Source organism: Tupaia chinensis, unplaced genomic scaffold, assembly GCF_000334495.1.
Source record: "Tupaia chinensis unplaced genomic scaffold, TupChi_1.0 Scaffold000600_2, whole genome shotgun sequence".
Taxonomy (NCBI): domain Eukaryota; kingdom Metazoa; phylum Chordata; class Mammalia; order Scandentia; family Tupaiidae; genus Tupaia; species Tupaia belangeri.
This window is the reverse complement of record NW_006160118.1, coordinates 49617-61946: the sequence shown is the minus strand read 5'-3', so window position 1 is coordinate 61946 and position 12330 is coordinate 49617. Positions and strand designations below refer to the sequence as shown.

At 38.1% G+C, this 12330-nt stretch overlaps 1 protein-coding gene across 1 annotated transcript in view; it reads left to right on the top strand.

The window, feature by feature from the left end:
- LOC102471338 (dystrophin-like) overlaps positions 1-12330 on the top strand; it is a gene marked incomplete at its 3' end in the record, with an annotated part of 269792 nt that overhangs the window by 224165 nt on the left and 33297 nt on the right. Inside the window, exons 9-10 of the mRNA XM_027775726.1 lie at positions 5904-6092; positions 7529-7710. Coding sequence (XP_027631527.1) covers positions 5904-6092; positions 7529-7710 — 371 coding nt within the window. The remainder of the gene's footprint in view (positions 1-5903; positions 6093-7528; positions 7711-12330) is intronic.

Genomic DNA, 12330 nt, shown 5'->3' with positions numbered 1-12330 from the left:
CCCAATATTTTTGAATATATATATATATATATATATATATATGTATATATATATATGTATACATATATATGTGTATATATGTATACACACATATATACATACACACATACATATGTATACATGTATATATATGTAGTTGAACTTAGATATATTTACTTGAATTTATATATATACATGTATACATATATATATACACACACACACATGTATATATAGTTGAACTTATGGATATAAACAATGAGTTTAATTTTACACAGCTTAATCATGTTTGAATTTAGCTTAAATAAGGTCATCTTTGAAAAGCTTTCTTTTTAATGAATATCCTCAGATAAAACTTTAGATTTAGTATTTGAGTACTAATCATCATGCCCTTGAATATAAGGACATGCTGTTTACATTTTCTAAAGAAATTCAAGTCTGTGTAAATATTAGTAAATCATAACATGTTTAATGTTTTAATTCAAGATGTACAATGGTAAAATACAATGTTGCATTAGTTTAATAACAATACTCTGTGCAGTTTATTTTTTGGAAATAAATATTTGAATTTAAGATTACTAATGATTTGTAAAAATTCTTAAATGGGAACTAGACTGCGATTCAAGTTTTAAAACCAATTGTCTTAGAGGATGGAAGTGTGCTGTTTTAAGCTTGTGAGCCAGTTTTTTTGTACAATAATTTCCATTTCTTAAACCTCGACAATGACTTAGAAACATGACCTCACGATGGTTCTTCTTCTTCTTCTTCTTCTTTTCTTCTTCTTCTTCTTCTTCTTCTTCTTCTTCTTCTTCTTCTTCTTCTTCTTCTTCTTCTTCTTCTTCTTCTTCTTCTTCTTCTTCTTCTTCTTCTTCTTCTTCTTCTTCTTCTTCTTCTTCTTCTTCTTCTTCTTCTTCTTCTTCTTCTTCTTCTTCTTCTTCTTCTTCTTCTTCTTTTCCCCTCCATTACCCTCTTTGGATTTTGGGCCCCCACGCACATGCACCCAGCATGAGTCTCAAGCCACTGAGTGCAAGATTCAAACCATGATCAACTACAAGGGAGTCCAGTGACGTAACCATTATGCTATCTGCTGGTCCCCCAAATGGTTCTTATGTATACAGATACCTAAAAATAATTACAGTTATAGCATATCTTATTGGATTCTTACACAGGTTAAGCATTCTGCCAAATACTTTGTATACCCTCTTTCAAGTCTTACCACAATCTTATTAGGAAAGTATTATTGTTTCCATTTTACAGTTGAGGAAACTAAGGCTTATCCTAGGACTAAGTAACTTTCTGTGGTCACAAGAATTCAGCTCAGAATCAAGATGCAAACACTGTTTGATTTGAAAGCCCTTGGATTTAACAACTACATTCTACCATACAGAATAAATCTCCCATCTCCTCCTACCTGTAACCTAGAGAAGACAAAATGCTCAGGATTGGATTACACTTTTTTCTTCCCCACCTGCACCCAGGGCTGGTTACATAATTTGTGGGGTCCAGTGAAAAATGAAATACAGAGTCTCTTGTTCAAAAAGTAAGGGAAAAGGGACCAGCAGTTAGCGTAATGGCTATGTCATTGGACACCCACGTAGCTGACCGCGGTTCGAGTCCCAGATCTGGTGGCTTAAACACAGGCCAGGCGCATGTGCGTGCATGCCCAAGATCCCGAGAGGAGAATGGAGGAGAAGGGATTGCAGTGTGGCCATCTCCCCTGGGAGGTGATTTCTCGCTTTCTGTCTTTCTGTCTCTCTCTGTCTTTCTGGTGAGTGCGCGCACCCTATAGAAAAACATCTCCAAAAAAAAAAAAAAAAAAAAAAAAAAAAAGAGGGAAAAAAAAAAAAAAAAAAAAAAAGAAAAAAAAAAGGAGGGGAAAATAATGCTGCTAAAATATACACCTGTACGTCCCACAGCCTCTCTCAACTTGCCACAGTTTTTTATTTTCTATTTAACATCATACTGAATAAAGACAATTAAAAATTTAAAGTATTGGCAGGACACTTACTGTTCATTGGCATATTATGCAATTTCAGTTGTAAATATAAGAGCATTTAACTCATGCAGAATCACCAGCATTACATAATTCATATCTTGTAGCTGGTACATGAATAAGTATTTCATTCTTACCAGAAGATGGAAAGCTTGCATAACTAACTCAACAGTTTTTATTTCACTTCCTGATTTGCCTGCATTCTACCAATGATCTGTACTCATGAGTAAGGAAAGAAATGGAAAAGAATTACAGGTTGCCCTATCTTTTCCTTTCTTTCTATGTCATTAATAAAGCAGAAGTGGTTGGCTAATATAAGAAAGTGACATTCAGTAAGAAAAGGATGTCGAGGCTAGCAGGTGGTGTGGTGCTTAAGGTGCTGGACTCTCCCTTGGCCAACCATGGTTTAAGTCCTGGATCTGGTGGCTCGAAAATCATGCTGGGCACATGTGTGTAAATGCCCAAAATCCCAAGAGGAGAATGAAGGAGAAGAGATTGTGGCATGGCCACCCCCCCCCACCTCTGCTGCAGAATAATTTCTCACTTTCCCTCTTACTGTCTCTCCCTGTCTCTCTCTGGTGAGCACGTGTGCCCTATGGGGAGAAAAATCTTAAAAAAAAAAAAAAAGAAAATGTGATAGGGTTTCTTGGTCATTTTCATATTTTGGAATTGCCTTCTTTCTACATTTGAAGCAAGGTCTGGTTCAAAGAGAAAGCATGATCTCCCAGAGTTGTCAGTACCTCTGTTTACTAAGTCACAGAGATGACCCTGTTACTTTGTACTCTGAGTTTTACTAAAGTCCCACCGTATGTGAATTCACTAGAAATCTTTGCTCATGCGGTATGGAAAATGTTGTATGCAAATAGGGCAGATTCACACATTGCACTTATCCCTTTTGCTCACATGCATACTTCATCTTCCCATTGGACTTCACTTATAAAATCCAAGCTCAAGGATAAAGACATTAAGAATTTCAATATCTCAACAGCAAGTGAGATGCATAGGTGTGCTCAAGGCCCTGTGCAATGGCTCAGGTTTGTACAACCATGAGACTGGTTCTATCTATATACATCTCTCAGGCTACTGTTGGTAACTGTCTGCCTTACTGCTGGCTTTGACATTTATTGTTAATATTATTCTAGTTAGAGAAAGAGAGATGGGAGACACCTTGCTCTTGGGAGTTCCCAAGGGTCTTAGCCCTCTCAGAACACTTCAACTCTGAAATACTAGACTTGGGGTGATTTTTTTACTTATCAGGATGGCCTATCTCTCTGCTAGTTCTTTATATGCAGGAAAATAATGCAATATTTGATGAGATGATCTCATCAACAACCACCACTAGGCTTTGTTACCATCACAGCTGGACAAATATACAATATTAAAGTTTCTGAAATTGAAGCATCAGAGGAACATCATTAAGTTAGGCCTGGCAGCTCATACCAGGGAGAACCATCAGTGATTGGGTTTTCTCTAGGCAGGATCTTGAAAACCCTCAAATAGTTTCTGGTTATCTTGCACTGTCTTTTGTTTCCTTTGAAAAGCTCTGCTAGAGCCTAGTGCTTGCTTGCGATATTTGGGATGTACAGAAGATTCCTCTTCACATATTTCTCCCATTTTTTATTTCCTCTGCTTAATACCATGAACGGTTTGTCTTTTTCTCTTTCAGCATAAAATACTATTCAGTGCAGTCTTTCCCAAGATTTTTGAATCCTAGCAACCTGCCATGATTGAACTTTACCCAGAGAAAAACTTGTGAAGACTTTCTTCTTTACCTTAATTTTTGCCCTTGATAATTGCCCTATTTTCTTAAGAGAGAGATTTTTTGCTATAGGATATGTTTGCTGGCCAGAGAGACAGAGAGAGAGAAAGCAAGAGATCAGCCCCCCCACCGGGGGAGGGGGGGTGGTCACACAGAAATCCCTTCTTCTCCATTCTCCTCTCAGGATTTTGGGCACACATGCACACATGCCCAATGTGAGGTTTAAGCCGCTGGATCCAGGACTCAAACCATGGTAGACTACATGGGAGTCCAGTGACATAACCGTTATGCCATCTGCTGGTCCCTGCCCTATTGTTGAAACAATGGACACATGTTATCCCAGCAGGTCTTTTCTGTCTCTTGACAATCCTATACCTTCTGAATCTCTGCAAATACACGACCAGATTTATAGGTCCATTCTGCATCATGGAAACTACCTTTTTTCTATTTCTTGACTTCAGATGGCAAGATGTTATGGCCATGCACAGCACTCTAAAGGAATCCTTTCTCACCACATTTCTTTTTTCTTTTTTTGGAGAGGTTTTTGCTACAGGGCACATGTGCTTGCCAGAAAGACAGACAGACAGAGAGAGAGAGACAGAAAGTGCAAAATCACGCCCCAGGGGGGATGGTCATGCTACAATTCCTTCTCCTCCATTCTCCTCTCGGGATCTTGGGCACACACGCACACATGCCTGGCGTGAGCTTAAGCCACCAGGCCCAGGACTCGAACCGCAGTGAACTACATGGGAGTCCAGCGACATAGCCATCTACTGGTCCCATCTCACCAAATTTCTCTAATCAACCTCCTTGCTTCCTCTATACACTGGATAGTAAATTAAGACTGGGGCAGGACCAGCAGATGGCGTAATGGTTACCTCACCGGGCTCCCAGTATTCAACTGTGGTTAGAATTCCAGACTCAGTGCCTTAAACTCACACCAGGTGCATGTGCACGTGTTCCTAAAATCCCAAGAGGAGAATGAAGAAGGGATTGCAATGGGACCATTCCCCCTAGGAGGTGATTTCTCACTTTTTGTCTTTCTCTGGTGAGCACACATGCCCTATAGCAAAACTCTCTCTTAAAAAAAGAGTGGCGAGCCAAATTGTGTGATCACCTCTTAGCAGGTTCTTCATAGGTGACACACATCTTGTATTTAGAGTTATGGGCACTTTATATACTTTGTTCTTAGCTTTAGGTTCTTTTTTTTCTTTCTTTTTGGAGAGGTTTTTTGTGCTATAGGGCACATGTGCTTGCCAGAAAGACAGAGACAGAGAGACAGAAAATGAGAAATCACCCCCCAGGGAGGATGGCCACACCCCATTCCCTTCTCCTCCATTCTCCTCTTGGGCACGCACACACACGCGCCCAGCGTGAGTTTTAAGCCACCGGGTCCAGGACTCGAACCGCGGTTGACTATGTGAAAGTTCAGTGACATAGCCATTACGCTAACTGCTGGTCCCTTAGCTTTAGGTTCTTCACAGAAATTCCAAGACAACTGTTTGGAATCTTGCATCATGTGGTATGAATTAAATTGGGTAGAAAATACTTCACATTTTATTTCTCCTAAGATAATGTCTTGTTATTTAAAATATGGCCTTCTGAAAATAAAGGCTAATTCGCAGAAACCATTATACTATTAAGAGGTATTTTTAAAAAGTTTATATACATTTCTCTCCACCCCATTCACTTATCTACTTACTGATACCTTTACTAGTCTGTAAACTTTTGAAAATATGTTATTACCTAGAGCCTCTTAGAAAGAAATATTTTCATGTATACCATTGCAAAAGCATGTGATTATAATTCCAATAATGTATATGTGAAGGATTGTCAATAAGAACTAAAAATAGTTTCCTGTGGATGAAAATTCACAGCATTTTACAAGGAAATGTGAAGAGAGGAAATACTAATTCACTTTTTATAGTAATCCAGAAGAGCATTAATAAAAAATTAATTTGGTGTGAATTTTGACTGACATTTGAGAATGCGTGTATTTGTGAGGATGTTCAAATACAGGCTCACTATTGTATGTGTCTGCTGTTTATGTGTCTGATAATGCAAGTGGACATTTCTAGCATTTTAAATATTTCATTCGATTTATCATTTAATGTACTGGAACAGTCTGCAAAGACACTAATTGTATAACACCCAATTTATTTTATTGTCTAGCATTCGGAAGCTGCTGAAGAGAAGTCATTTGGCAGTTCATTGATGGAGACCGAAGTAAACCTGGACAGCTACCAAACAGCTTTAGAAGAAGTACTGTCATGGCTTCTTTCTGCTGAGGACACATTGCAAGCCCAAGGAGAGATTTCTAATGATGTAGAAGAAGTGAAAGAACAATTTCATACTCATGAGGTAAAATAAAATATTGATTTCCAATACTGACTCATCATAATGGAAATCTCTCTTTTCCTCCCATTTTTCTGTAAGATTTGAGAAATTTAGTTGTTTTGTGTTTTGGGGGTATCTTCTTTTTTATTTTAATTTGTCAGAGGGCATTTGTACTCCCTGGAGAGAGCCAGAGAGAGAAAGATAAAGATGAAAAGTGAGCAAGCAACCCACCAAACACCCATAAGGAATGGTCATATCATAATCACCCCTTCATTTTCCCTTCCTTTTTGGGCACACATGTGCACATGTCTGGCACGTTTTCAGGCCTCCAGGTTGAGATTCTAACCATGTGGTTGACTATGTGGGATCCAGCCACTTTAACCACTACACTACTAAAGTTTAGTTTTTATTTTGAGATGTAAACAAATGTTCATGTGCTTGGGATTCCAACAGGCAGTATTTGAAGTTTGTCTTTCGAGACCACCCTTGAAGGTGCTGAGATCTGGTTAGTCAGTGACTCATATGAGAACACAAAAGCCCAGCTCCTTTCTCTTGAGTCAAGGCAATGCTGAAGTATAACCTCCTTTCCAGAGCTCCTGGGTGGCATCAGGCTGAACTACCTCAGTGAAAGACTTTTCCTGAGATTTACACTTGCTTGGCTTATTCCCTTCCCCTGCTGTCCTTGCTGCTCCTTCAGCTCCCCTGCAGATCTTCCTGGGAATTTTCCTTAATACATCACTTGTACTAAAATCTTTATTTTAAGTTCTGCTTCTGCAAAGGTGACCCAAAATAATACCTTTCTTTAATTCATATTAATAATGGTATTAGTGTCCAGCCATGGTGGCACAGGTGGCCAGACTACAGTGCTGAAAACCACGTGGTGACTGCACTGTAGTTTGAAGCCTTTGGCCTTGTCTGCCCAAAAACTTGCCAAGCACAGGTGCAAGTGTCCAGTATCCAAAGTGCCAAAGTGCTAGAGAACTGGAAGAGAGGAAGGGGGTTATGGCATAATCAGACCTGTGGAAGGTTCTTCTCTCTCTCTCTCTTTCTCTCTCCTCTCCTGTACACTATCATGAATAAAGAAAGTAAAAGAAAAATGTTATTGATTTATGGGCTAGTCCCATAGTCTAGTAGTTACGAGAGCTGGATACAACATAGCCAACAAAGGATCAAACCCCAGCCCAGTTGCTTTGAAGACATACTAGGTATGTGTAACTGCTTGGCCCAAAATCATGATGGCAAGGAGTAGAGGAATGGGAAATTGTAGTGTGACTACACCCCATAGGGAATGCTTTCTCTCTTTCTCTCTCTGACGAGCACACTTACCTTCTGGATAGGTGTGTGTGTGTGTGTGTGTGTGTGTGTGTGTGTGTGTGTGTATGTATGTGTGCACGCACGGGTGTGTGTATCAAATGATTTACCTACAGCAGTAATTCTATTTGTTCATTCTTTTTTGTCAGGGATACATGATGGATTTGACATCCCATCAGGGACGCGTTGGTAATGTTCTACAATTGGGAAGTCAACTGATCGGAACAGGGAAATTATCAGAAGATGAAGAAACTGAAGTACAAGAACAAATGAATCTCCTAAATTCAAGATGGGAATGCCTCAGGGTAGCTAGTATGGAAAAACAAAGCAAGTAAGTATTTGTTTTTAATTGAGAAAAATAATAACTTTTGGAACCTTACTATCATTTTGATGCAGTTTGATAGTTAAGCCCAGATTCTCGGCTTATTCCTAAAGGCACACAACTTTTCTTCAGGAGTCACTATGTTTGGATTTTCATGTTAATAACATTTTGATTTTCGCCTTTGTAACTGAAGTGGAGAGGTTGGATGGATGGATGGTTACCTACAGAACTATGCTCTAAGAGTTGCCAAAAATTTTGTCATAGGTAATATTTTCTCCAAAATTAAACTGTGAATGCAGAAGGCACAGAAGAATCCATAGGAAATCATGTACATAAAATCACCTATTAGCTACAGTTGACAGGAAAGTTTTCTTCTGAAGGAAAAGCCCTTGAAAATGTGAAAGAGTTACTCATCTATTTATGGAAATCCTCTTGAAAAAAAATCTCAACTGTGTTTGGAAATCTTTATTGAAGTACAGAATGACTGTGAATTATTTTAAGAATATATATTAACTTAATCAAAAATGACTTTTTGAGACATTTCTGAAAATAGTATATTTCTTCTAAAGGTAACAAGCAGATTTCATCATTCTGAATGTGTTGCTTTGATTTATATTGTTAGGTGTGTGTATTCATGTAGAGCTATCGAGACAAGATAGATTTATTTTTAAATGAAAAGAAATGAAGTGCCAACTGTGGATTTGAATACATTAAGCTAAAGAAATTGTCCAAGCGCCTTAAGTTTAATTAGCTATTATTTATGAAGATTAAAAGCTTTAAAATAGGACCAAAATAACTCATTAGATATGCTGGGAGGATTGCTATTCCAACACTAAATTATAGTGTGACAATAGGGAGGGGGGAAGCAGATTTTTAAGCTCATGCCTTTTGAAAGAATAAATAAGGCATCTATAAGGTAGAATTTTCATAACTGTATCTTTGTCCAAGCCAAGAAATACTAGCCTATGTATATAGACATTTCCCCCTGCTGTGATCACTATGATGATAGCAACTAACCCCAGAGGTGAGAGTTATAATAGTCTTATTAGAACTATTGATTCTGCCTTCTTACCCACCCTACCCAGACCAGTGCATATAGGTCAATCAATTTACTCCACCCATTTATCAATCATAGGTGGCTGTAGAGCCACCTACTCACAACAATATTCCAGTATTCTTCAGGTTAATACTTCAGTTTGCAGGGCTGGCAGATAGCATGGTAGTTAAAGTCACTGGACTTTCACATGGCCAACCATGGTTTAAGTCCTGGACCTGGTAGCTTCCTTTCTCTCTCTCCATCTCTCTCTTGTCAAGTTGGAAAATAATAATAAATAGAGTTAAAATAAAAAAATAATTAATAAAAACTTCAATTTGCACTGATCAACTTAACTAAAGCAACCTCAAACAAAATTAGAAAGTTTTAAAAATGCAGCCTCCTTTTTCACTGTCCTTCCCATAGTAATATCGCTGTCATCTCCTTTGTGTACTGTATTTTCCCATCCTCTTCTGGAGGCTAAATGCCCCTAATTGTTTCTGTACCCCCTTTATTCAATAGGAGTTAACACTATGGTATTAATAACTTCTATTAACCAATTCATTAAATGCAGTGTGAGACCGAATTGCAAGGAAATGTGAAGTCAACCTGGAATGAAAATGCCAAGTCTTTCATCTTTTATTATAACATTTTTTTAAAGATTCATTCAAAAAAATCTCCTTGCTAAAGTGATATATACCATTAGAATGACAGAAAACAGAAAATACACACACACACACACACACACACACACACACACACACACACAGATGTGAAAGTGTAATATCCCCATCCTCCATCCCATTGGAGAATAGGAATCCTAAAATGGCAATATTACTGCTCAGCTAAGATTGACATAAAAATTAGTTTGTCCTTAGGGTAAATTCAAGGACTTTGATTTATGTTAAAGCTTTTAGAGTGAAGATCAAGAAATGTAGCCTTTTAGTCAGCATCACTTTTGCTAAAATATCTTATAGAGCTTTAAAATGAGACACTGATATGAAACCAGTTGTAGCACATAGTCTTTAATGGATGACTTCTTGAAATACACATTTGAGGGATCTTCTACAAGTTCATGGAAAATGCATATTATTAAAAAAGGATTCAACATTTTTGGATCCAAATAAACTCATGTTTTAAGTCTTTCTTATGAATATTTTAAAGTATCCTTACATACATTATTTAAACAAAGCAAAATCAGAAATATGGGAATTTGTAACTAACAGTGAGGCTTCCATACTACTTTTTACTGTGTGTGTTCATGTGTAAAACCTATTCAATGCTAAATGAGATAAGCTATTATGTAAACTTTTCTGAACCTGATTTTGACAGGTTTTTTTTTGGGGGGGGAAATCAAAAAAATTGATTATGACAAAATGATGCTATGAGTATTTAAAAAAATAATTACATGTTTTATTTAATGCATTAAATAAATTGTACCATTTTATTATCATGGTCATATTGATAATTAGCTGCAGTTGGGAATATCACCTATCGTTTCCAAATATATGATTATGTCAGAGTAGTAGATTGCTAGTAAGCACAAATGAATTAGTCTGTACTTATAATTTTTGCCATAGGATGCGTGCACTCACTAGAGAAGAGACAGAGAAAGGAAAAGTGAGAAATCATCCCCCCAGGGGGTATGACTACACTGCAATCCCTTCTCCCCAGTTTTTCTCCTGGGACTTTGGGCACATATACACGTGTGCCTGGCATTATTTTGAGCTACCAGGTGTGGGATGGAAACCCTGGTTGGCCATGTGGGAATCTAGCTGCCTTAACCACCATGCCACCAGCTGTCTCCTAGTTCATACTTCCTACTTCTCTCTCCCAGAGACAGAGTTTAGGTAGACATAGTCAGAAGCCATCCTCCCTCCTAAGCCTAGGTTTCATGTTGAGAGGAATAATAAGTAACATTTGTCTAGGCATTATTGAGTATAACCAATGCCATGCTAGAATTGTTTTAAGTTCATTCATTTATTTTTTTTCAAGAGTGAGAGAGACAGACAGAGGGAAGAAGAGATAGACAGCACCTCCACAGGACCTCAACACAGCAATCCATCCCCCAACTTCAACTAGTCCCTGAGTCATGGACACATGTGTACCTGGCATACTCAGCGAAGTCTTCACACTTGAACCTGGGACTTTCACACATGGGTCAGCCTCACAGATCATTGTGTTTTACTGTTGCACCACCATCTGGCCCCCACAGAATTTTTAAGTTGATACTTTATAAAAATAATTAGACAATTTCTTGGGAATACATATAAATGTATAGCTCAAATCTATGAACATTTACATTTAGCAAATCTGAGTAGTATCTATCAACCTATTTACTAGTAAATATCAAATTATATATCCTATATACTCATCAGTACATATCTACAGATACAATCTTTATTTACAACTTTTGAATTTTTATTTTATGATTCTTATTCACATTTAATGGTTCTACATCTCTATAGCACACAATATGGTTTTCCAAAGTATGCATGTAGTACATGACAATCAAATCAAGGATATCGCCATATACACCTTTTCCAGTGAAGAACTTCACATTCTTATGTCTGTTAAGTATTTGATCACAAATGTTAATAGAGTGCCTTGATTATCAGATACAGTTCAAAGCACTGGGGACACAGTAATGATTACAAGAGATAAGTTTCCAGATCTTAGGATGCTTATGTTTAGAGAGGCTGACAGTAAATGAAAATAGAACACAAGAAAAATATCAAATATAAATCTATTTTCTGAAGAGATTAAAAGGTAATGTGATGGGACCAGCAGTTAGCATAATGGCCATTGCTGAACTTCCATGTAGGCGACTTAGGTTCGAGTCTCCGCCCCAGTGGCTTCAACTCATGCTGGACACGTGTGTGTGCATGCCCAAGATCCCGAGAGGAGAATGGATTGCCATGTGGCCATCCCCACTAAGGGGTGATTTCTCGCTTTCTGTCTGTCTTTCTGGTGAACGCACGTGCCCTATAGCTAAAACCTCTCAAAAAAAAAAATAAATAAAAAAGGTAATGTGATACTGGCTATGGTGCTACTTTAAAGTCTAAACTTTATGATCCAGAAAGGAATTTAAAGGTTGATACTATTTATTTGAGATTTGAATGACAAGCAGAAATCAACACTGGTAGATCAGGAAGAAAAAATATTTAAGGCAGTGGGAACAGCCAATGCAAATGCCCTAAAATAGGGACAGTTTGGCTTGTTGGAACAACCAAAAGGCTGGTGGGACTACAGAGTTGCAGGAGGGAAGGTTAGATAGATGAGATGTGTGAAGGGATTGAAATATGCATAATAATACATGGTGATTGAATGTAAAAAATTTTTAAATTAAAAAAATATGAAAGATACGTAGGGGTCAGATCACTTATGGTAGTCTCAGGCATAGTAAAAGATAACAGCTTTGAGGGACCAGCAGTTAGCGTAATGGCTATGTCGCTGGACTCCCATGTGATCGACCGCGGTTCCCGTCCTGGACCCGGTGGCTTAAAACTCACACCGGGCGCGTGTACGTGCATGCCCAAGATCCCGAGAGGAGAATGGAGGAGAAGGGACTGCGGCGTGACCATCCCCCCTGGGGG